This window comes from Stigmatopora argus, chromosome 8 (genome assembly GCF_051989625.1).
Source record: "Stigmatopora argus isolate UIUO_Sarg chromosome 8, RoL_Sarg_1.0, whole genome shotgun sequence".
Lineage (NCBI taxonomy): Eukaryota > Metazoa > Chordata > Actinopteri > Syngnathiformes > Syngnathidae > Stigmatopora > Stigmatopora argus.
In genome coordinates, this window is record NC_135394.1 from 11,564,219 (window position 1) to 11,590,856 (window position 26,638).

Genomic DNA, 26,638 nt, shown 5'->3' on the forward strand with positions numbered 1-26,638 from the left:
GAGCAGGGGTTTTCTGTACTAAACTCTAGTCTAATAAGCACTGTTCAGTGTAATCATCATCATTTTACATTTTATAAACACACAAGGATTACAAACTAATCTTTTAAACTAGATATTAAAAATTCAAACTGTTGTAATGAGGGGGGGAAATGCTAGCGTGTAAATTTTCTCCAGTCTAGTGAAGAAAGGAATGAGTAGGCGTGTATTCCAAATCTTGATTCACCATAATTGATTCTCTTTTGTGTTGTTTGCTAAATCAGATCATTTCTAAATGGTTGCCCAGAGAAGCCGTGCTGGGTTGACTTTTATTGGCATGTCCTTTAGCACTTTCTGTCTCAGGATGTTTTTCTCCCTTTAATAACTTTATTTTTTCAAATTCCATGTTTCATGATTTACTTAATAGCTGGTCTGTTTAAACATGTACTTTCAGTTTCCTGACCTCTGCAGCCTAATTTTAAGGAAATAAATATAAAAACTGTTATCAATCGTAAAACAAGAGTTCCTGTCTGCTTAAGAGGCGTTTAGGGGAGAATAATAATAAGGAGAGATTGAGTGTGGTGATGAGACTTTCAAGTAGTCAGTGACAGTAATGAGAGGGTGGCTATCTGCGTGTGGGGGCGATATGAAATATTATTCTAACATTTTGAGCTCTCGGATTTAAGTGAAGATGAGGCAATATAGAGTCCACTACTTGGGTTGCAGCCAGCATATGCGCTGGTAGTTTATTCTCCACTAGGTATGTGCACTGTGATTGGCTGACGACTAATTCAAGGTTCCTCAGTGGCCTAAAATCAGCTTCACAGCGGTACAGAGGATTAGTAGATGGATATAGCAGTATTGACAACAATGTACTCAAAAGAGCAATCATTCACATAGGGCAATAAATCAATACTCAGCTAAGCTCCCAAAGGACAGGAAGCATTCGTAGGAGGTAGCATAACGTCCAAAGTGCTGACCTTTCTTTTCTCTAGGGGCCTAATGATATGTTAAACAAAACACACATGACTGAAACACTGTTGCCAATTAGTGGGACCCAACTGTCGGATGCTGTGTTGACTTTTTCAGCTTTAGACGGAATTATTCCCGTCCCAGGTGAGCACATTCATTGTGAGTCATTACAATCAAAGAGTGCTTGCAGTGAAATAGATATGCAGATGCACATGTGTTCAAACGTGTGGTGTCAAGCCGGGTTAGCACTGGTAGGGGTGATGATGCATGGTACGCACAGAGCTTATTAAAGTGGATCTCGAAAGGATGGTAGGCACCTCCTTAATTAAGCCTCGTTTATTTGTAAACAGTAACTTCCTATATAAATTCATTGGAAGTGACAGTTTCCTTTCAAAGACAAGTGTTTATCTATTTAAATGGGAGATATTTTCTTTATATTTCCCAAGGTAATACACCACTAATCATTGCAAGGAATGTCCTACCCTGAGTATTTTTTTACCCTTGATGGTATATATACACGAATACTTTATGGCATTAGTGCTTGGAAAATGTTGTGCTACTTTTTCCATTCATATTTTCTTCTGGTGAAGTAAAAATGTTTATTCAAAAACCTTTTGGATCTTATATAGTATTATCTGGGTGTATAGAGAGAACAAAATATATAATCAAATATATATTATCATATTTAAATTTATTTCTCAAATTTTTTAGCCTTACCTTAATCCATGATGTGGAACAGCCTTTTCATTCTGCTCATTTGAGAGCTGTTTCGAGACCCCCATGTTGCTACTCTACCCAGGAGATTTAAAGAGCAAACAACATGCAATCAGACACCTTGAATAGATTTTCTCATGATTGCATGCATAAGAGGCTTGCTGAACTCACATGCCAATTTTAGTTTCCACCGAAGCAGTGCTGATAAGTTAAAGGTATTTTAATCAACAAAGGGTGCCCACATTTTTGCACCTTGTTTCAATTTGATATTTCATTTATCAAATTGAACCTGGCAAATATCCAATGATTTATAAATGACGATGGTATTTATGAACCGTACCCTAATGTTTTCGTATCACTGTATAATTTGCAACTTCAATGACAGTGGGAGTGGAAATTGTTGGATAATCTGTGATTAGTGCCAAGGTAATATATTCTTCTTCCGATCAAAAGTCATTAGTGACCTCAAACAGGATGTGGGGTGCAAAAAAGTAATGTTTGGACAATGCCTGTACAGCTAAGAATATTTTTTATGGAAGCAACAGTTATAACAGAGGACCCTGAAAAGGATAAGTGGTGTTGAAAATGAATGAATGAAAGGATTAAAACCTTCATGTGGTGTTCCTGGAGAGTCTGCCAATGTTTATTCAAGTATTTTTCAAAAACTAAAAAAGCAACATGGAACCTCCAAAGAATGCATTTTACTCCAATAGTGCTTCGACTTCAGTCTAATTAATTCATAAGTCATATTCTTCTAGGGATTGGCTAAAAAAAGGCAACTAAGAGAAGAAAAAAATACACACCCCTATATTCAACACACTAACAGCAGAACATTTTAGATGCTCGGAAATAAACATTGTTTTTACCACAGGCACGTACATTTTGATTATCCGTTGAGCGACTGTGCCCAGAGTGCTTTGTTTTATCAGCAGCTTTAAAGAGAGAAAGATAAAGCAGGAGTTTCATGATTTGTGCTAGCTGGGAGATGCAAGATAAATCATAGTCAAAATGATTTGGAGATGAGATTCCGGCTTCATGTACAGTAGTGTATTTGATTTGCATAGATAAGTTCTGTAGAAGAGAGCTATTTTTTGTGTGTGCTGTAATGAACAGCTACTTCTACTCGCAAATTATTTTATTCTCTCAGGTGGACTCAGAAGAAGGTACAAACTTGATTCCAAGACAGTATCACACAGTTAAAACAGAACATAGAACAATAACACAAATTAAAACACATAGACAGAACATTTGGACAATACAGACCAGTTTGGGCACCTCTCCTTCCACCCTTCAGTGGCTGCTAAGGCACGTCCACTTTTAAGACTATATGAAAATGGGTACTCGGATGTTTGGTCGCCGGACGTTTGGTCGCCGGACGTTTGGTCGCCGGACGTTTGGTCGCCAGACGTTTGGTCGCCCGCACGTTTGGTCGCCGGGACGTTTGGTCGCCCGGACGTTTGACAACATGACAGAGAGTTTACTGTTGAAACCAGCTCTCAAAATTATATTCATGAGAGAGAGACTTTAATATCTAAATATCTACTGTTGAAACCAGCTCTCAAAATTATATTCACCCGGGCGACCAAACGTCCGGTCACGATGAAAATGAACAAGTGGGTGTAACTCAAGTTCATTCTGTCTCTTTTTAACCAAAGCCCCCCCCCCCCCCTGCTTGGGTAACTGAATTAGTTATGTAAAAGCGTAAATTTCACAGACATTCTGTCTCCAAACCAAAGGATAGGTAAGATCTTACAAATAGATACACATTATTTGAAAGAAATGAAAGAATATATGTATAATTAAAAGAAATATTTCTCTTCAGTACCCTGATGGTCTGTTTTCAAAAGAACATACAATTTTTGCGGATCTTTTGAGTAGCGTCTGTGGTTGTTTTCGTGGTCTTTCTTCCATAGAATATTAATAATTAGATGTTTGAAGGTTAGATGCAATAAACAACTTTTTTTTGGTTGAACGCATATATACATTTTTTTTTACTGAGTAGCAGTACTTGGGCTGACAAGATCCGAATTGACATGGCACAAAGACTAGAACTGTGGCGTAAAATGCAGGAATCCAATGCTTCAAAATCAATTAATCAATCAATCAATCAATCTGTGGACACGCCGGCACTTGCCGAATCCACTTCAGACAAAATTATGGCATCACACTACAAGTATGTTTCATAAATTCATTATCTTTCTGTAGCAGTGCCAACGGCGTTTGATATGAGATAGAAATACCATCAACGCTTGATAACCCCACTGGTGCCTCGTGTGTGCCAGGCATAAAGGCTTTTTCAGATGAGTGATAGCACGGAAATCAACTCATTGTGTATATTAATCGGACCCGTTCCGTAATTATGCTTTCCTGAGGTTTGGGACGGTTGAAAAATGATTCTCAACCACATTATCGCCAAAATTTGTGCAGTATTACCTCTACATATGAATGATTCTGCATACAAAATATTCAGCTGACAAAAATATTTTTCTCCAAGATACAAAAAAAACCCAATCCGTGTTACAAACAACCAAAATCCCCCAAAACGTAAATAGGCTTCCCGTTTTTGGTATTTTTTTTTTAAATTGTTATGCTAGAGTTGTTTCCCACAACCTCGCTGCTTACTTGAATTACCTTGCTCCAAGGGAGAAGTATTTTTTTTACCTTATTCATGCAAGAATGACTCCCCCAACATTTCGCAGTCTTGTTGTTAACATTACAATGCTTCAATGCCTACAGGAATGGTAATGAGGGCCTTTACCCAAAATTTTAATCCATAATGCGGTATGTCCTTGTTTATTAAAAAATAGATCTCTGCACTTCAAGGTTGCATTAGAAATATTGGACAGCAACCAAACAGGCCAATTTATTTGATTCATTTTATTAACTTTCACAAGTAACACTACGCGGACCGGTGGAGCGAGTGGTTGGCGCGTCAGCCTCACAGCTCTGGGGTCCTGGGTTCAAATCCAGGTCGGTCCACCTGTGTGGAGTTTGCATGTTCTCCCCGGGCCTGCATGGGTTTCCTCTGGGTACTCCGGTTTCCTCCCACATTCCAAAGACATGCATGGTAGGCTGATTGGACACTCTAAATTGCCCCTAGGTATGGGTGTGAGCGTGAATGGTTGTTTGTCTCCTTGTGTCCTGCGATTGACTGGCCACCAATTCAGGGTGTCCCCCGCCTCTGGCCCGAAGTCAGCTGGGATAGGCTCTGGCACCCCCGCGACCCTAGTGTGGATAAAGCGGTTCAGAAAATGAGATGAGATGAGATGAGAGATGAGAATTTTATGGTGGACAGGACTATTTCCATAAAATATTTAGTATGATTGGTATACAGTTGCTGTGGATCTTCACTTAGTGAATGAATGATGTCTGCAGCTTCCATCATACATATCACATTAATCATGTGGCCTCACAGCTCTGGGGTCCTGGGTTCAAATCCAGGTCGGTCCACCTGTGTGGAGTTTGCATGTTCTCACCGGGCCTGCGTGGGTTACCTCTGGGTACTCCGGTTTCCTCCCACATTCCAAAGACATGCATGGTAGGCTGATTGGACACTCTAAATTGCCCCTAGGTATGGGTGAGTGTGCATGGTTGTCCGTCTCCTTTAGGCTCCAGAATCCCCCGCGATCCTAATGAGGATAAAGCGGTTCAGAAAATGAGATGAGAGAAAATTAATTAGCCAAAAATGGCAGCACTAAGCACTAGGGGGTCTGATCATGCTGTGTCCATATTTTTTGTGCGAGAGAACGAATTAAACTTTCTCCAAATGTGGTTCTCATAGTGAATTGAACAATGCTCTTTTTTAAACAGGACGGACTCAGTAGTTTGTAACAATTTAGGCTAAAAAATGTTTTCTGTCACTTTTGACAGTGGGTGATAAAAAAATTAATGAATGTGCTTTTGTAGTACAAGATTGGAACCATTGCATTCACTTGAAATAGGACCAACCTGTTATCTGTGAATGGTGATGGCCAATTATGTTCACCACATGGGACAACGTGACTGTCAAAAGCCACATTTTACATCTTTTTCCATTAAGCCTTATTAGAACTCCTACCAAGGTTAATTAAAGTTGTTTTGAAATAAAGGCACCGAGTTCCTTTCACATTTCACTTCATAGCAGGGACACCTAATAATGTGCTGTCATGACTGGGAAAGATTGAACAGATTATCAACATTTATCAAAAGGAACCCTTGGGCTCACGGGTTAAACTTGAAAAACACATTATTCGCAACTATTCATTTGACTCACTTTACAAGCAATTTTGCTTGAAAGCAAATAGATATGAAATGATACTCATTAGTGTGAAATGACAGAACATAGACAAGTGATGCCATTAGCCACGTCACTGGGATATTGTTGTATGTCATCCTAGATTTCATTTCCCAAAAGGGTTAGACATAATAAAATACAAAAATAAACCCAGACTAGTATATGGGCTTGGAGTAGAAGTGATTTAGTATCCATGTATATCTTAGCAAAGTTATTTACAGGATTATCCTGTCAAAAATGCGGCAGCACGCTCCATAGTTGGATGAAAATTAAACCCTCCGGTTAGAATAACCCTTGAGAGAGGATATCTTGTGTATCCTTATCTTCTCTCTCCTCTGGAACAACAGAACATTGCCTGGGAATATGATGGCACCTAGAACAACATTTTTCATTATCATCATGCAGAGGCAGAAGGACATGTGATGAAAGCTGCTGCTTTGTGCGAAAAATGTAAAGTGGTCCAAACATCGCTGCCAAAATCCCAGCTCGAAATTTAAGAATTGTTTCATCAAGGATTTTCTTGTCGTCAAGAAGAATAATTGCCACAACCAAACAATGAGACAGGAAATTGAGGCATTTTTGCCCACAGTTTATCCGGAAATTGATAACAGGGTGTGATGTTAGATAAGTGAGAACAGTTACAGTGATAATAGTGTGTTTAAAGTTCTAATGTTATAAATAGGGTGCAATTCTGTAGGGGTTTTTTTCTAACACTTGCAATTAAAGAACAGATCAAAATAATACAGCTTTGCTACCCATTTTTTTCCCACTGGCCAAAGCCCTAGGCTATTCATAGGCTAAATATTTAATTTATTTCTTAAATTTTCCCCTTCAAAGATTGCATTCAAGATTGTCATTTGCTTTCTTCATGATGTGAATTTGTATTGCTTCCGAACTGAATTGTAATCGAAATGTTATGGCTTTTAAGATATCATTTTTTGGTAAATCGCAAATCATCTATCTGGGATAAATACTCAAATCGGCTTTATGACAAAAATTACCAATCCAAGTAAAAACAGGTCATTTTAAAAGCAACACTCATGTGTCTTTCACTATTATACTGGCAACAAATGAGTTCAGTGGGTGGCCTTCTATTTTTACTGATTTCTTTCAATTGCATCTATGCCAAAACATACATACCAATGAAAAATACACATGAATAGACCTTGTATCCCCTTTCAAAATTGGATGATGAACAAGAAAGAATATAGAATAACAACAGCACTTAATAAACAAATTGTAAGTGAAAATACCTCTAGATACCAAGATAAAATCTTATTTTTTAGAGAAATCACATGGGCCAGCAAAGAAATGTACACCAAGTGCCTTGCTTGCTCAGAATGAACTGACACATCTAGTGAAGAATGCCAAACACATCCTTGACCTCCTGCTGTTTGTTTATCGAGCAGCACCGCTGTAAGCGCTCCTGCAACTAACAGCCCACCATCCCACCTCCCCATTTACTTTGCATTGCGCAAAATGGGATTTATTCATCCCATTGCATGATCCAAACTCTCATTCTGGTGAGAGAGGTGCCTGACTGAGTTCAAGCCATATATTAATTTTTTTGGCTGCATTCGAAATCCTGAAATGAGGTCAGAATATTCGATATTAGTAACGCCTTAGAAGACCAACCTGCTAGGCCCACCCAAATAAAATTAGAAGTGCAGAAATAGGAACCATCTGTGAAATATGTTGTCAAGGGAAAATCATTAAAAATGGTGAGAGACACTTCAAATATATCCGCATAGCTGTTCTAAGTTTGAAATAAATCTTTGAAGGTCAATTTAATACTAATATTCAGCTATCCTGATTTTTTTATTCAATGCCATTCATGTTAACTTGAAAAATCAAATGGATGTTTTTTTTCTATCAGACCAATCCTTTGAAACATTTAGTTCCATTTTCAGTTTTACCAAAGATGTAACTTAATGCTTAACATTTGAGTTAGAGATTTTTACACTACACACGCGTACACTTGTGTGCACTTGTTTTAATGCAGTTCTTTCCAGCTATTTTGCCAGGTTGTAAAAATACTATATGTAGCAATATGGTCAAGTAAACGGTCAAATTCTAGACAATCTGATTGGATGAGTGATTCAGCTTTTAAAGATTGACACAAAAGTGGGGTCACAGTACAGGTAGAGACTCATATTTTCTTTCATTTTGTCCAACCCATTTCCTCCCAGTTTCTCAAGGTCTATTGACAGTATTGTGGTGAGGCTTTGACCCCGTTACTTCCGCACCGGAACACTACCACAGGATAGTGACACATTAAAGCAATATGCTGCTCTTGCTCTATCTCTCAACTTGGGCTGAAGCACACATCCTCGTCCTTAATGGATTCCCATCAAAAAAATGGTCTCCTTTTCACTGTATTTTTATACAACTGGTGTATTTTGTAGACCAAGAAGGAAAATACTATGTGTTAAATGGAAAGTTATGGGCCTTTTTACAAAAGAGAAATGGGCCATTTAAAGATTATACCAAAACAAAATAGCACATGAGGGCGTATAAGCGCGTGTGCGGTCGATTGGTTGCCGGTCTTTTGGTCGCCCCGACCGTGACAACGGGCGACCAAAAGACCGGCGACAAAACAAGGTAAAACAACACGGTCTACGCATCAATAAAAGCCAACAATGGCCATAAGCAGTTTCACTGAGCCGACGTGTGAGTGTATAAGAGTTTGTATGTACATGTGTTGTCCCTTTAAGAAGCTATGTCAGTCAGGGTCTTAACAAGTTGTCCAACAAAAAACAATAAAAGTCTGGGAAATTTGGAGCTTTTCTTTAGCCTAATAATTACTAGGGCATTAAGTATGACTGAATAGTAATTCGCAGTTTGTATTTAGGGAATTTGAGCAACGATTTAAATGGTAATTATCAATAACCTTCCAGGCGACCAAAAGACCGGCGACCAATCGACCGTGTACCGTATAAGCGTGTGCTTTCAAAATCAAAAAGTAGGATCTTTCCAAGAATAAATTCAGAGCATGATGAAAATAGTCATGCATTTTCAGAAACATCGTCATATGTACTGGCAAAAATGGCGCACACATCGACCCCCCATGAATCCATTAGCTTGCAGTTAACTGAGCTGTCAATGTGACTGACAGAAAAACAAGTGGCACCTTTAAAGTGCACACTTCATTAACATTGTTGTGAAAAGGACAAGACCTAACTGCCAAGAAAAAGAAAAAGGAAGATCAGGGGCAAGAAGACTGATCGATGGAAGATCAATTTAGAGAAACAACTTGATGTTTAGGAGAATCTGGATTATTTGAATTGAGTAAAAGTGAGTGGAAAAATAAGCCACTAACAATACCACAGGTGGTGAAAAATGTATGGTTCTAAGTATTAAATGATGTATACAATCCAGTGAAAATTAGGTTCAGAAGGGATGCAAACATAGTCATAGATACAGCAAACTGGCCCAAATTTTCATTCACCCACAAGATAGCATCCATTCAATGCAGTGAAGCAGCACATCAAGCAGTAAACTGCTCCTGAAAATAGCACTGAATTACCAGTGTGTGGAAAGTCACCAGTGGCCAAAGACACACGTTAAAGCATTGAACAGCAATCTTGCACACAATTCAAACACATAGTCAGGCCACGCAGATGAGAAAAGTGTGCTGATTTACACACAAATTGCTGCAGCGCTGAAGGCTTGTTAACTTGACCATCAAAAATCTAGGTTAGAAAGGTTTATTTTGCCTAAGCAAAAAGGGAGCAGTGGAGCTGCTCAATTATTAAATACAAAAACAAATCACTGGCAGTTCTACCAAAGGCATACATTTTAACATTAATAAGTATTTATTGTTGTATTCACTGCAGTTTTCCCAGTCATTAATAATTCATCTTCCTTACCGTTTATCCTGACAGGAGTTGCGGGGGGTGCTAGAGCCTATCCCAGCCAGCCAGCAGGCACCCTGAATTGGTGGCGACAGTGGAGTTTAATAGGTACTGGAAATTGAAATGGCATTCAAACAGAACACAGTTTAGAGGAGAGTGACAATCAAGAAGAAATATTAAAAATAAAACAGTTATAAAATAAACAGGGGAGGGAAAAAGGAGCAAGGTGATTTGGTCGGGAAAAAAATCCATCTCAACCATTGTTGATTCTTTTAAAAACATAAATAACATGTTTTTATTTTGTTGTTGCTGTAACTGGTCTTTTTTCTACAAAATAACGCCTACCATGTATATTTTGATAGTTGAATTAATTAAATATGACACGGGTGATCACCGAGATTGACCCGATTTTTCTATCTTTATAGTTGTTGATTCTTTTAAAAACATAAATAACATGTTTTTATTTTGTTGTTGCTTTAACTGGACTTTTTTCTACAAAATAACGCCTACCATGTATATTTTGATAGATGAATTCATTAAATATGACACGGGTGATCACCGAGATTGACCCGATTTTTCTATCTTTATTTTTATCTTAAATCTAAGTCATAAAATCACCAAGCCCTAATAAACAACCAGTGTTACCACAGTTCTTTGATAAAATAAGCTGGTGCATAATTACAAAAATGTGCACAGGTTACTTTGATTCTTCCTTAGTACTTTTTTTACCTTTATTTTGACTTCCTATGTCATCTGTTTGTGTAATTAATTACTATTTTAGAGATTGGAAAATTGGCATTCGATTATAAAATAAAACTGATTTTGCAAACTGAACGTTAATTATGTAAAATTGGTTTTGAGTACTTTGGCAGTCAGTGTCCTTAAACAACCCTGAGAATGTTCTAGTCTGATGGCAGTTTTAAACATGGCTCATTGTAGCGCAACAAAGGGAAAAATGTGATGCAAGACCATACAAATAAGATCCCTTCAGAATTCGTCAGAAATGATTGACAGTGAAATATCTCTGTCGTTCGCAGACACTCACTCTCTCCCACACATAAATCCACAGTAGGAATGGTGCAGAAAGACTAATCACTACATTAATGAGAGCATTTTATGCCTTTTCTCACAGAATAATTTCATTTCTGATAGGGTAATTAGTAATGTAATCTTGGTAGAGAACATCTGGATGATGTTGACATCACTCCAATATTGCTTTTGTGTTTTGGGGAGTCCAATTAGGCCTTTGAAATCTGGTCCCTTCACATTTTGAGCAATTTCTTTTCACAGTTATTGATTGTTGCATTGTGTGTCACAGAAGATGCTCACAGCAGAGTAGCACATAGAATCAAATATCTACCGGTAGAGTAAACAGTTGCCGGTAGGCTGTCTTTCTCTGAAGTATGCAATAACAAGTGTTGTTGAAAAATACAAGAATGAACTTTTATCAGTGTGAAAAGAGCAAATAAATGGACTGTGCACAATGTCAATTAAAGATAAATTCACTTTGCCAGGAACTGGTAGCAGTCAGTATTGACATAACAGCTTCTTACTCTCTGCAGAACAGTCTCCACTCAAAATGCAGTTTTTTAGTGAAACTGATATTGTATTGGGGTCTTATCTAAATGAGAAGCACCATGATTTTCATTTTCATTTAGTCACGCCATATTGTATATATTATCATGATGTATATAGTATTAACAATGGTGTTCCGGGATATTGACTGGTGCAATTGCACCTGTTGCTGTCTCAGCTGCTTATAAGTGCTGCTTGTTATTTTTTTAATGGTGAGTCTTGGATGGTGGCGATATTAAAAGAGCCATTTCCGCGTCCTATTCGTCGAAAAGCTCTGGAAACAAATTGTCCACTTCGAACTCAAATCATGTATTTATTGATCGCAGGACCACATATATACACACAAATTGCATGGTAATTCATTACTCATTTTTTCAATAGCTCTACAAACCCGGGGGCCGAGAGAAGGTCATATTTGTAAGTACCTGTATTAAATAGAGCACAAATTCACTGAAAAACTTGGAGCATGAGCACCACTTGGAAGAATCCATAAAGATGACAATGTGAATGCGGAAGCTCAGTAAATAGAAGTATATGACCTTTTAAAAAACTGGGTCGGTAAAATTTGACAGATCTAGAAGGTGGGCTGTCAGTTAAAAAACAGTAGCATGACATCCAAACCCCTTTTTCAGCACTGACAAGTTATGTTTTGAAAGAAGCCGTACCATGGCTGAGAACGTCAAAGGCTGGGTGGATAATTTGGGTTATGCTGCTTCAGTTGATCATTTGCTGAAGGATTCACAGACGTGCACAAATCAGAAGAAAATTTATATTAATCTTGGGAATATTTTTGGCTGAAGAGTCATGTCATAATTGTAGGTTACAAGCAAGAAAGTATGTAAATATGAAATCAAAATATCAGTATACATCAGAAAGAACAAGCAGCAACAAACTACATTGAGTTTTGTTGGGTTTATTCTGGGATGTTACTATATGTTCATTAAGCATTTAATAGGTAATGAAGTTATAATTTAATTTGTGAGGACACTTCCCCCCCACAGCTGTTTTCGAGGCCAGTGAAATTGTTTTCAGGACTGTTGACCGAACAGGACACCATGTTCCAGGCCGAGACTGTTGATCTGAGTTGGCAATAAAGATCTACAAGGGACTCTTAAATTGCTTTGACTTGGATTCCGGCAGATGGCGATAATCAAATCAACTTCCGAAAATACTTGCATTATTGTTTAAAAAATACGGTCGCTCTGTTTACCTTATGAAGAAATTATTATGCTTATTCGTGCAAATTCTTACGCAGTTGTTTTGGTTTCCGATCCGCTCGGGTCACCTTGTATGCTTACTTGTGCAAATTATCACCCAGGTGTTTTTGGTTCCGATCTAATATGAGATTGATGGGGCAGTTGTTTTTTGACCTTAATGGTGTTATTCGGTTAGCTTATGCAATTGTTTGAATCAGATTACCTCAAATGTTTTGATTATGCGCCGACTAAATTGACAGAGGAAGATGCCGTTTCTTTAGAATCATCCTGGACGAGGGCGAGTTGGGAGTGATTTTCCTTGCAAGTTGTAGCCAGTGTATGTTAATGATGTCTCCCTGTTTTGATTAAAGTGTATTGATAATAATATCAAGTTTTGACTCAAAGTAGGCTGCCAAATGTTGAGATTTGAAATATATTTGTTAATATTTCATCACATGACCCATTATCAAAAGATTTTTTTTTATTAAATGGTTTGGTATCTGTGATCATTTTCAGATAGTAACATATGAAGCACATTTTGCTAATTAAAAAACACGACAGGTTTATTTTGGTATGATTTACCAAGTACTCAGTCAACTGACATCCCAAAATGGGTCATTATTAGTAACTCTTGGGCTCTTAGCCACCTCTATAAGCCTTTCATTCCCACATGTCAAAACAGCACGAGAGCCATTTTTTAAAACCATTCCCCCACACTACTTAAATCTCTATAATAAGCTGCTGGTGTCGGTGGGGGGGATCAATCTCATGTGGTGTCGCAAATAGCGTAACAGCTTTGTGTTTTTTTTCCTCCAAATCTCTCAGCACCTACTCATATTTAAAAGAGTTGGGGTGACCCGAAAATAATAATGAATTTACAAGTTTGAACATTATTTAAAGTTTATTATCGTCATATATGCTTTTTCATCCAAATACATGAAATTATCATTCATAGGAAATATTTCTAAGAGAACTTTAAATGTTGTTTTTTTTAGACTACACTTGTTGATGAAGTCAGGGAAAATAGTTTTGCTTAGAATTGACTATTGACTGTTGATTTTTCCTCTTACTGTCTTCAGATAATGAAGAGCTCTGACAATAAAGCATCAGATTGTATTTTAAATTCATACACCACAACAATATCCATTCAGTGTGGGTTATTGTGTCTGTTTGTATGTATGCTCTATCAGTGTCTGGCGACCTTACAAGGATACGGGGTGTTGAAAATGAATGAATGAATGAATGTTGTATCGGGACAGATTCAGCGTAGAAATTGAATAACTTGCTGAAACAAAAAAAGAAAAGAATTCTACACATGCTAGTATTGATATTTTTCCAACCACACTATTTATTAACATGGCATAGTAAGCTCCTTTTGTATCATTAGGGATGTTTCCTTTGTTCAACAGCTTCCTCTTGAGGCCTTGAGTCATTGAACATTCAAGCTGACAATTCTGCGGAATGAATACACTTCAGTTCTAGCTTTTCTCCCAGTCCCTGAGTAGGTGTATGTCCATTTCTTCTACATCTTTACCCTGCAGCTGTCCTTCACAATTCCCGTGGAGGTAGCACATATTAACACCAATTGTACTGTGTTTTGTGGAAACCATTGTGCATCCTTTTTTTTCAAATTAATGTTTGTGGTGAGAGGGGTGAGGACAGAATTAAACGTAAAATAGTTTTTAATGTCATTATACAAATACTACAATGAAATTGAAAGTGCAGCCCTTGGGCATAAAGGGAGAGGGGAAATCATACTACTGATGACCTTTTGTATAATACACAAGGAAAAAACTAACACACAGTGCTATTGACAATGTATAATGACTGTATAGAAATTGGATAGTTTAAAGGAGAGATTGGGTTCAGGAACAGCACTATTTATTGATATTTCTTATCGCAAATGTGGTGATGGCAAGAATAAGAAGTAGTGGAGGCTCCGAAATGTATTTCCTTCCACAAATGCCTGTAAAGACCCCAAAAGGGTCATGTCAGGCTTCCCTGTGGGCTCCACTTTTGGCCCCACCCTAGACAGCCGTCACCAAGTTTCACTTCATCAATATGGCACAGTGTGACCACAACGTATGTACCTGCATGTTTAATATATATTACATAATTATATAACGAGCTGTTCGCCATCTCGATCGTATGCATCCCATGCAACTGTATTAGATAATAAAAATTAAGTAAAGTCTAATTACATACGTTTAATTACTTTCTGCATGGAGCAATAAAGTAATGGATGGCATTACTACTCTTTCTTAGAGTAATAATAAACATATAGTATTTGACTTTTTCTATTTATATTTATTATTTCTATTGACTATTTCTATTTTGAATCTGAACACTGTGCATAATTCTTTCTCTACACTAAAGATAACACTCGGCAAATAATATAATAACTTATCAGGAACAAAAGATGATGACGACCTAGGCCTTCTTTGGACTGGTTACATTTGCAGCTGGAGCTCTATCTAGTGGACAAAATGATACATCACCAAACTCGACATGAGAAGGGCGTCAGTGCGTCTGCGCGAGAACGTGGTGACGTAAGCAAGGCAACGTTCGTAATATATATTCAGTTGGTCGGACGTCGACTTCCTCTTCCCTGCCTCGGCCCTCGTGTGGTGGGCAGTGTAATATACCGTCAGCATTTCCTCCACCGAGTGAATCCAAAACCATCCGTCAAAATGGTAAGATAGTTCTGTTTAAGTTCACTATGGCGGAATACATCTGATGTCAAAGCGTTGTTATGTTTAATATTGCAGTCAGGATTGTTGATTATTTGTGCGCGATATTGAGACTGGGCGTCGGTCGTTCACCGGTGCAAAATGGCAACCATCTTGCCAAAATTCCATTTTTTTCATTGCCACGTCGTCCCGAGAAATCTCCTCCCGATTGTGTCGTTATTTATATTGTACATGTTTAATACTTTGCTTTTCCTCGTTGTGTTGCATTCTTGGTTGGGCCTGTATTCCGTGCGACGTTTTGCTATAGGTGCCGGCTCATTTGGAAATGTATGTGAATGCATTTTGCGCCGTTAGAGGCGAGCCAAAAACAGCTGTTAGTAATAAGACACGCTAAGGTACGATGAACCACACTCCGATGGCCTTTGGGTAATACACGACTGACGCAATGGTAGCTGTTAGGGTGCGAGAATGTGCCGGCCTATTGTCATCCACGATTCGGCTACGTCTTTTTAACCGTCGTGCTAATGCTAACGCCAACGCGTAGCATTGCGTCAATTCCTGCACACGTGGCCTATTCACCAACGACTGATTTTGACCGTCAGACGTTTTGCACCATGTCCCCTGATTTTACTTGGAAAACCAAAACATCTGAGATCGTAGCACAATCGCGAGAGTATTCACATTTCAGGACACGTAATGGCGGATTTACACAACGCCCTGAATAGAAAATGATGCGTCAGAGCATTTTTCCCTCTCCTGCCGATTAGGTGCTTCGCTTACCCAACAGTGTTTAAAAATGGAGAATGCCACCTACACTGGTAAATGGTCTGATCCTTTTTAAGGGCTCCCAGTAGGTTTTTTTTGTTAATTTTGAATCTAGATCCTATAGCGTCCTTTGTCAGAATGGTGTATAGACCACAAAGTAAAGAGTAAACGCCGATGTAATGCAATTGTGTTTGTGCGAGGCTGAGATAATGTGCAGCCGTGGCATGGGGGATTTTGCGCCAGCAAGCATTAACTGGAACCTTTATTGGCCATAATGATAGATGTTTAACCCCTTTAAACTAGCAGGGCTATGACATACTCATTTTTAATTCATAGCTGAAGGACAAAAAGAACCAACGGATCAGATGTTTAAAATGGTTCACGGGGCTGAGAAAAGCTTAGAGCCTGCATAAATATATTTACTGATCTACTCAATTTGTCATTTAGATACACGAATTAACACCCTAACCTGTTCTTGTCATCGCAGGTAAACTTTACAATCGACCAGATCCGTGCCATCATGGACAAGAAGGCCAACATCCGAAACATGTCCGTGATTGCGCACGTCGATCACGGAAAGTCCACCTTGACAGACTCTCTCGTGTCGAAGGCTGGCATCATCGCTTCAGCCCGTGCCGGGGAGACCCGATTCACCGACACGCGAAAGGATGAACAGGAACGTTGCATTACCATCAAGTCAACGTAAGCGTTAATTTTGGGTTCTTTTTTTAGTCAACCACAAACAATGTAAACAATGACCGTGGAAAATGTGATTATTGTGCGTGTAGTAACAACAGTCTTAGTGATGCCCATTTGACTTCTTTTTTTGTGTGCTCAAATGAGTGTCAGTGTTTTTTTGTGTATGTTAAATGTGCATGTTTCCATTTTTATAGCGCCATCTCCATGTTCTACGAGCTGTCCGAGAATGACATGGCCTTCATCAAGCAGTCCAAGGATGGCACTGGCTTCTTGATCAACCTGATCGACTCTCCCGGACACGTCGACTTCTCCTCTGAAGTGACTGCAGCTCTTCGTGTCACCGACGGAGCCCTGGTGGTCGTTGACTGTGTTTCTGGTAGGAATATAGCGTGCCTGTTTTATTCTTCTAAGGTGGAAACAACTGCACCTTAAATCATTCTAGTAATTATGAAACTACATTCCTGTTGCTGATTACATGCATGTTGGAGTTTTGAACAGTCTTTAAAGGACACAACCATTTCTTCGTACCAGGCGTGTGCGTCCAAACCGAAACGGTGCTTCGTCAGGCTATCTGTGAGCGCATCAAGCCTGTCCTGATGATGAACAAGATGGACCGTGCCCTGTTGGAGCTGCAGCTCGATGCCGAGGGGCTGTACAAAACTTTTCAGTGCATCATTGAGAACGTCAACGTCATCATTTCCACTTATGGTGAAGAAGATGGGCCCATGGGCAGTATCCAGGTGTGTAGGGATCTTTTTCCTCCCGTGTGTATGGGCAGAAGAACTTATGTTTCTCTTCCGACCACTTGCTGCATCAAAGATTTAATGGTTAGGCTAGGAAAGAAACTAGTTTAACGCATCTGGCTGTCAGACCCCATCAGTTTTATTCATTCAAATTGGAGAGTCAAACAGTTATGATGTCAGAATTTCAAACTTGAGAAAGATAGGTGTGAAATGTTTCTAACATTTTGGATCATTCTTTATTTCCAGATTGATCCAGTCATTGGTACTGTTGGCTTTGGCTCTGGCCTCCACGGATGGGCTTTCACTCTCAAGCAGTTTGCTGAGATGTATGCAGCCAAGTTTGCTGCCAAAGGCAATACCAAGATGACTGCTGCTGAGCACAGTAAGAAGGTTGAAGATATGATGAAGAAACTGTGGGGTGACAGGTAAATAATTAACCTAATTGCCTGAGAGTGTTTGTCATATAGGTAGTCCCTGAGCTCTATGGAGAGTTGAAGTCATTTCCAGAATGCTAAATGCTTAAGCAATTAACTGCATGGCATATTAACCTGGCGTACAAAATATTTGGCAAGAAAACTCTTTGGTGCATCATATGCTTGTTAGCCCTACCTTTAGCATAAATCTTGAAATTTAGTCCAAACCACCAAATAACAGGCTGATTTGAGGTAATCTTACCAATTAATTTTTTTATTGTAGGTTCTTTGACCCAGCAACTGGCAAGTTTCTCAAGACTGGAGGCCCAAAGATCCCCCGCAGCTTTGTCCATCTTATCCTTGATCCCATCTACAAGGTAAATATTGTTGTGCAACAATGTCAAACTGTATGTTGGTGCTAATACCTGCAGGTGATGACTTAAACATTCTTCACTTTGACCTGATTTATATTTGTGATGTCGATATTGTGTCTGAGCAGGAGACGGAATGTTCTCTTTGCTCGAGATTTTTATGATTGCAGTCTTTTGATGTAACGGGCGTCCAAAATTCTTTCCTAGGTGTTTGATGCCATCATGAACTTTAGGAAGGAAGAAACTGCCAAGCTTATTGAGAAGCTGGAGATCAAGTTGGATACTGAAGACAAGGACAAAGAAGGCAAGCCCCTGCTGAAGGCTGTGATGCGTCGCTGGCTGCCAGCTGGTGAAGCCCTCCTTCAGATGATCACCATCCACTTGCCCTCCCCTGTCACCGCTCAGAAGTATCGATGTGAACTGCTCTACGAAGGACCTGACGATGATGAAGCCGCCGTGGGTATGAAGCAAAATTCAACTATTTCTAATTTAACAACTATGAATGTTATTCCCTCCTTACACTCATTGTCCAATTTTGATCTCTCCATTCAGGTATCAAGACCTGTGACTCTAAAGGTCCTCTAATGATGTACATTTCCAAGATGGTACCCACCAGTGACAAGGGACGCTTCTACGCTTTTGGTCGTGTCTTCTCTGGAACTGTTTCTACGGGTCTAAAAGTACGCATCATGGGACCCAATTATACACCTGGAAAGAAGGAAGACCTTTACTTGAAACCTATCCAGAGGTCAGTTTTGACACCACCATTGACATTATCGTAACATCTTGTTGTTCAAAGATTAATTCATTGTATTCCCTCACAGGACCATTCTCATGATGGGTCGCTATACTGAGCCCATTGAAGATGTGCCCTGTGGCAACATTGTGGGTCTGGTTGGTGTAGATCAGTACTTGGTCAAGACTGGAACCATCACCACCTTCGACCAAGCACACAACATGAAAGTGATGAAGTTTAGCGTCAGTCCTGTGGTCAGAGTGGCCGTGGAAGCTAAAAACCCGGCCGATCTGCCCAAGCTGGTGGAGGGTTTAAAGCGTCTGTCAAAGTCTGATCCCATGGTGCAGTGCATCATTGAGGAGTCTGGAGAGCACATTGTTGCTGGAGCTGGAGAGCTGCATCTTGAGATCTGCCTTAAGGATCTTGAGGAGGACCATGCTTGTATCCCACTCAAGGTAACATGGGTGTCTGCAAAATAGAATTGGCAATAAAGCAACAATCGCCATACACTATGATGCATATTTAATGTTCAAACTGAGATAAATGTTTTATCAACTAATCCTAAAGCTATACTTTTATGGCTGCTACATGCTCCAAGAGAGTTTGTTCGGACTGTTAAAGTTGAGGCACTACTAAAGCGCAAGTCCTCAGAGATATACAGTGTTCATATCTAACCAAGTGTCTTTCTTTCTAGAAATCTGAGCCTGTAGTCTCCTACAGAGAGACAGTCAGCGCTGGATCTTCAGTCATGTGTTTGTCCAAGTCCCCCAACAAGCACAACCGTCTGTTCATGATGGCCCGCCCCCTCGAAGACGGCTTGCCCGAGGACATTGAAAAGGGCGAAGTCACTGCCCGACAGGAGATGAAAGCCCGTGCTCGCTACCTGGCAGACAAGTATGATTGGGAAGCCACAGATTCCAAGAAGATCTGGTGCTTTGGACCTGACGGAACTGGTCCCAACCTGCTCGTGGATGTGACCAAGGGTGTGCAGTACCTCAATGAGATCAAGGACAGCGTTGTAGCTGGCTTCCAGTGGGCTGTCAAAGAGGTATGAGTTTTTGCTTATTAAATTGGAGTCCGCCAAAACTTGTGTAAATGGTGCAAACCAGCCGTCTTGATTGCCTTTAGGGAGTCCTCTGCGAAGAGAACATGCGTGCTGTTCGCTTTGATATCCACGACGTCACCCTGCACACAGATGCCATCCATCGTGGTGGTGGCCAGATTATGCCCACCACTCGAAGAGTTCTGTATGCCTGTGAGCTCACAGCTGAGCCCAGACTCATGGAGCCAGTCTACTTGGTGGAAATCCAGGTATGTAAAGGCAGCCTGCCTTGAACATGATCAGTCTGTTTTGTATTTTGGAATAACCGTCTGCCCCTGTGTAGTGCCCTGAGGCTGCGATGGGTGGGATTTATGGTGTGCTGACCAAGAGGCGTGGTCATGTGTTTGAGGAGTCCAGTGTCCACGGTACACCCATGCGTGTCATCAAGGCCTACCTGCCCGTCATGGAGTCCTTCGGTAAATGTTGACACAAAGTTCGCTAATGCTGGTTTAACACTGCGCTCCTTATTCATGCAAACATGGCTTTGATTGCAGGTTTCACAGCTGACCTTCGTTCCAACACCGGTGGCCAGGCCTTCCCCCAGTGTGTCTTTGACCATTGGCAGATCCTCCCTGGAAACCCATTGGAACCCGCAACCAAGCCTGGCATTGTGGTCACCGATACCCGCAAACGCAAGGGTCTCAAAGAAGGAGTCCCAGCATTGGAGAACTACCTGGACAAATTATAAAAGCTTGGACCATTATTTGCTTATTGCCTCATTCCTCCCCACTCATATAATCTAAACTGTGGGACCGGACTGTACAGAACACAGTGAGCACGAAGGTTTGCCAAAAGGATTGACCATATAAATGAGAAACTAAAGAAAAATTGTAAACAAATGAAATTAAATAAAACTTATCAGTTGGGTTTCTTTTTCAACTCTCAAATCACTTGTCTTCAAATTTCTGTCAATACACAGCATATATGCAAACTATGCAGAATCACCTTTTTGGATGGTTTTTTTATGCATATTCTTGGGGAAAGGTGGGGTGAACCAGATAATTGTTTTATCCGCTAACTACGATTCTTACAGCACAAGTGACTGGAACAGACGGCTTACCAAGGGAAATGAAAAATAACTGGTGTGTTAACCATGATGTAAGTGACCTTTCTGCTGCATGTTGTCAGTGCTTTCTAGATGCATAATTGTCTAAATCTAAGACCCAAACCCCCATTTTAGAAAAGTACTATCAGACATTGGCTCTGGGTCCTGGATTCAAAATGCCGCAGCTTATAGAGATGCTATTTTGAAAATGATGCAATTTCAATCATTTTCTGTTGTGCTCATCCTCAAGGTCACCATAATTTTTTTTAACTCTCTAGCCTGCTTTAACAATGTATGGTAACATAAATGCTCCATTTAAACCACCCAAGGGCTGAATTTTTGTATCACAATCATTAAATTGTAGTCTATCTCAAAATAACAAATGAGGCAGAAGTGGGCCTCATTGCATTTAAGTTTCAAACATGGAAATCTCAATTTTATAGGATTATAATCAGTCTCAAGGAATTGCTGTGTCGTAACACACTAATGAATGCTATTTTTGCGAAATTGTTACGTACGCTTTTCACTTAAGTACTACTGGTAAACAAACTAACCAATGAAGAGTGTCCGTTCTGGCCAATCAGAATGGAAATGGTAGACCAATCACGAAGGACCGTTATTGTCCAATCCGGTGCCATCTCGTCTGCTCTTCCTGTTTTACTAAGGAGTTTTTTTCCCCCAGCGAGGTGTAATAATTATGCAAACGGAATAAAAAATAAATTGATAAAGATTTAAGACAACGGTGGATTTCATGTAAGTTATTTTAATGTAATGCAAATCAATAATGTATGTTTGTAGTTGCTCCCCCGGCCCCATATATTGTTGTTTTTTCCCAACCTTTTATTATTGTCTAACAATTAGCCCTACTGGATGCTAGCGAACGGGTTAGCAAGTAGAAGCGACATCCATGCGTGGGACGTTGGCTCGTCGTTTTCTTTTGGTTCACGTTTCTTCTGCTTTTCCCTGCAAACCGGCCTAACCCTTGTATAATTTGCTTCGTTTGCACACCAACAGGAGCGACGGAAATCATGGGTGGTGTCAAAAACGAGCAGAATGATGCTCCGCAGCAGCCTAGAGCCTCACAGTCCACAGAACAGCCTCAAGAGGAGGTGGGTGCTTTGTGTTAAAATACAACGAAACCTGCAACATTCATTTTCTGATTGTTTTGATTCCGCTTTCACTTTGATCCATTTGGAAAAAAAGTCTTTCAAATGAATTATTCTAGGCTCCAACAACGGCCATCATAAAACATTGATATAAACCAAGATTACCTAGTTTCCGATGGAGTTTCGTAAATAAGTAGGTAAATCGGTTCGGTCTGTTCGATCGAGGGAGAATTAAGGTGACAATTTCCTTACATACACGAATTTTAAACTAATAATTCCCATTGACGAAATAAAGAAACGAAAGGGGAGATTGTGAATCCCTATAGGAGTCTCTCATGGAATCAATAATTTACATCAGTCCAGGTTAAATAAATAAATGGATGGATATTCCATCCATCTTGTGTGGAATTTGTCACAGCAACAATGTCAATATTGAGACTTGGTTGTCTATTCTGTTAAAACAACAAATGTGAGATTAAATTTAGTTGTAAGGACTATGTATCTAGCTACCTATCAATTTTGAGGTAATTTGAAGAAACTTGATTTAGTTCGATTGGCAATCACATAAACAATTAGTTAAACCCTCAATATCCATCATTTAGGAAGCTCATCCAAAATATGTTGGCAGTTATCCATGGTATTGCATATTGAAAAGGATATTTTAACAATGAGTCCAAATTGTACGATGAAAAAGTATTCAGTAGTAGTATGTAGCATGAAATATGGACTTTGGATATGTTGTATTATTTAGACCATCTTCCCATAGTGGCGTGACAACTGTTATTAATCCTTGTGTTGCTTAGCCCAAGAAACGAGGATGGCCCAAGGGGAAGAAAAGGAAGAAAGTACTACCCAATGGACCCAAGGCGCCCGTTACTGGCTATGTCCGCTTCTTGAATGAGCGACGAGAAATGATGCGGGCCCGATATCCGGACCTGCCATTCCCGGAAATCACAAAGCGGCTCGGAGCAGAATGGACGCGATTAGCACCAAATGATAAACAAGTTAATCCAAATCCCCCCCCAAAAATGCAGAGCTTGGCCTTGTCTTCTTTTGTTTGTAAATCACCTTGAGTGTGTATTTTCAGCGTTTCCTGGACGAGGCGGAGCGGGAAAAGATGCAGTATGCCCAAGAGCTGAAAGAATATCATCAGACAGAAGCGTATCAGATCACTAGTACAAAGCTGCAAGACAAGAGGATTAAAAAAGGTGGCTTTGATGTTGTTGTCCCACCTCACGTACGCTTTACTAAGCACTGTATTTGTAGTGCAAAGTGTTCTTATACTCATGCAGATTTTCTTTCAGAGGACAATCCGTCTGTTATTATCAGCGCCAGTTCAGGAATACCAAAGGTGCGTGGCACTTTCTTCGCGCAGCCCTTGAGTCACATTCATTATTCTATGTCCAGTATAGTCAAACTACCCCGGAGCATACTGATGGTTTTATACTGAGAATTCTTGAAATCCCCTAAAATAGGCATGTGATTAATCTAATCTCTTTCTGGAAACCCCCCATCCCCTCCACTTTAAGACTTCTGAACTCCCAAGCAGGTTTGACATCCCTATCTTCACAGAGGAGTTCCTTGATCAAAACAAAGGTAATATTATGAAATTTTTTGTAGTGCCTCACATTCCTCCTCAATTGACTTTCCATTGCCTGGCTTTTTCCTTTCCTTTTTTGTTCTTACCACTGGACTGCAGCTCGAGAGGCGGAGTTACGTCGACTTCGCAAGGCCAACGTGGAGTTCGAAGAGCAGAACGCAGTGCTGCAAAGGCATATCAAAGACATGTACAACGCCAAAGAACGCCTGGAGGCCGAGCTGAGCCAGGACGAGAAGCGCACGCAGGTTCTTCACCAGCATTTGCTGGCCATTAAGCACACACTAGTCAACAGCCTGTCTGCTGTGCCCCTACCAGGTTAGTAACTGAAGACTCCTGTTCATCTCACGCTGTACTTCGGTGGCAAACACCCATATTTGAACACTGAATTTGATTAGTATTTTATTCTTCGCTTTGGAACGAATTGGATTTGTGATCAAACGATGAAAAAGACAAGATCAGTATTTCAGCATTTGTTTGTAGGTATACAGGGCTCTTTGAAGACAATTATTTCAGGGTTGCAAAATGAATGACGCTCCATGATTGAGGTGTATAAATTCATCATTAGGCAGCATAAGAGGGCATACGCTTTTGCTTTCAGGCTTGCTGTTTTTGTTAGATTTTTTTTTCTTCTTCAAAAAGAGAAACACAAAAACAAGTCTAAATTGCCTTCTTGTCAAAGACTGATATGTATAATATATAAAATGGTTTAATAACAACTATGCCGCAACTTGCGAGCACAGATATTGTGTGACAAAAGTAATGTCAGTCACATCATAAATGCTAATACACACTCAAAACAGGTAAAAAGTAGCAAAGAAAATAGGCACACACACTTTATAGTTTCTGTATCTACATGTGAAAGCAGGACAATCTTAAATACAGTCGTACCTCTACTTACGAATGCCTCGAGGTACGAAGTTTTCAGGTTACAATTTTTTTTATATGCAAATGAGTGACTCGAGATACAAAAAAAGATAGTTATGAAATCCCCCAAAAAGTAAATGCATTTCCTTATCTGTTATTTTTTTTTTAAATTATTGTTGCGGATGCATAAGCGGACAATCAAAGTGGAATGAATTACATAATTTACATATAAAGTACACCTCTACTTACGAAATGTTGATGTTACGAAGAAAGTTCTGGAACCAATTAATTTCGTAAGTAGAGGTACGACTGTACTCGCATTTGAGCAGCTACATAGTAGCACATGAAAATGTCTGACAATATTATTGCCGACATGGAAATGACTTATTTACAATTCACTCATTACATATGAGAGAAATGAAATTCTCTTTTTACTTTATTAATTGAGATTCTTTCCGCCTGGATTCACATAAGATTCCCTTCTCTGAATCTTAAAACAGGCACAGGAGAGACAGCGTCCCTCGGAAACCTGGATTCATATCTCAGTCGGCTCAACGGTGCACTCGAAGGGAACCCTCACAAGCACAGAGCTTTGCTCACGCAGCTTTGTGATGTCCTCTCTCACCTAGAAAGGTAGACATTGCCCATCTCTCGCCGCCACGCATGCACACACAGACGAAAAACAGGAGCTTTAGTGGAATTTATGACAGGGCCACACTGAAGTCAGACACTACCATTGCATTCTCTACTTCGTTGAATGTCACATACACGTCTGCTCCAAAAACGTATGTTTATATTTTCAAGTGAGAAGTTGTAGGAAAGCCGCACAACCACTCCCAACCTCCCAAGTCATTCCTGCACCAGGCAAGACATTGTCAGGTGCAAACGGCGCCACTTGAGCCAGTGGTCCGTCGTGGGGAATGGAACAGGCAGTGCCAGGAACATGTCTTTCAAAGTGCAACGCTTCTCTCCTGCTCACATTTGTGATAGGTATGCAAAAACTATTTCGTAATGCATACAATTTTACCTATTTTAATGAAAAGTTTACAAGTAATGCCATATGGCACAGGTGGCTGGGATCATGTGTGTACGAAGTGTTATTTAGGATAATTAAAAAGAGAGAGATAAGGATTATGCTTTTAAGGTGCTTTTAAATGTTGTTGTACCATTTTGCTATTATTTCTTAAGAATTGTGTGTGTATTGTTTCCAAAATGCTGTGTGAAACCTTGCTGAAACTATTTTCAATATATCATAAGCAACGAGTCTTCTTGTCGTTTTGCTTATCGCTCACTCAGTAAAGACTTCATTACGTATATATTTATACAGTTGATGTGTTCCGGTGGGTGCATTTCCAACAAGGTCCCACTAAATTTCCCGCATTACTTGCCGAGGTCGCTGTTTAATCCTATACATGGTTTGTCCTGGTACTCGATCGTTTGGTTGCCTGGAAGGTTATTGATAATTGCCATTTAAATCGTTGCTCAAATTCCCTAAATACAAACTGCGAATTATTATTTAGTCATACTTAATGCCCTATTAATTATTAGGCTAAAGAAAAGCTCCAAATTTCCCGGACTTTTATTGTGTTTTGTTGGAGAACTTGTTAAGACCCTGACTGACGTCCCTTCCTAAGGGGACAACTCATACATACAAACTCTTATACACTCACACGTCCCCTCAGTGAAACTGCTCAGGGCCATTGTTGGCTTTTATTGATGCGTAGACCATGTGTTTTACCTTGTTTTGTCGCTGGTCTTTTGGTCGCCCTTTGTTTGGGTCCGGGCGGCCAAAAGACCGGCGACCAAACGACCGCACACGGTTTGTCCTGAAGGTGTTTCTCATTGTAGTGTACTGTAGTACTAAATCCATCTTCTTAATTTTGTCCCAAATTTAGGCTAAAGACCATCAATAAAATACAGTCACAAACACAATGAACTAAAGTA

General features: G+C 39.8%; 2 protein-coding genes and 1 non-coding gene across 5 annotated transcripts; all 3 read left to right on the plus strand.

Moving 5' to 3' along the window:
• The first annotated feature begins 15,085 nt into the window (after window positions 1–15,085).
• On the plus strand, window positions 15,086–20,966 carry LOC144078591 (elongation factor 2b-like). Its single transcript, XM_077606790.1, has 13 exons — window positions 15,086–15,253; window positions 16,503–16,717; window positions 16,909–17,090; window positions 17,246–17,454; window positions 17,704–17,882; window positions 18,154–18,247; window positions 18,449–18,701; window positions 18,794–18,989; window positions 19,066–19,432; window positions 19,672–20,025; window positions 20,106–20,288; window positions 20,363–20,495; window positions 20,574–20,966. The coding sequence occupies exons 1-13, from the start codon at window positions 15,251–15,253 to the stop codon at window positions 20,765–20,767; spliced, it is 2,562 nt and encodes an 853-aa protein (XP_077462916.1). The 5' UTR covers window positions 15,086–15,250; the 3' UTR covers window positions 20,768–20,966.
• On the plus strand, window positions 18,298–18,367 carry LOC144080833 (small nucleolar RNA SNORD37). Its single transcript, XR_013302678.1, has one exon. It is a non-coding gene; the product is annotated as a small nucleolar RNA SNORD37 (small nucleolar RNA).
• A 152-nt stretch (window positions 20,967–21,118) lies between the features above and the next one.
• On the plus strand, window positions 21,119–25,957 carry hmg20b (high mobility group 20B). Of its 3 annotated transcripts, none has more exons than XM_077606791.1 (9): window positions 21,119–21,877; window positions 22,139–22,233; window positions 23,034–23,234; window positions 23,318–23,438; window positions 23,523–23,581; window positions 23,760–23,826; window positions 23,930–24,145; window positions 25,195–25,327; window positions 25,499–25,957. In XM_077606791.1, exons 2-9 carry the CDS (start codon window positions 22,153–22,155, stop codon window positions 25,509–25,511), a joined length of 891 nt encoding a protein of 296 aa, XP_077462917.1. In that variant the 5' UTR covers window positions 21,119–21,877; window positions 22,139–22,152; the 3' UTR covers window positions 25,512–25,957. The 3 variants fall into 3 exon arrangements, with proteins under 3 accessions (XP_077462917.1, XP_077462919.1, XP_077462918.1); XM_077606793.1 differs by having other exon boundaries at window positions 23,535–23,581; XM_077606792.1 differs by lacking the exon at window positions 21,119–21,877 and having other exon boundaries at window positions 21,993–22,233.
• Window positions 25,958–26,638: the final 681 nt, after the last annotated feature.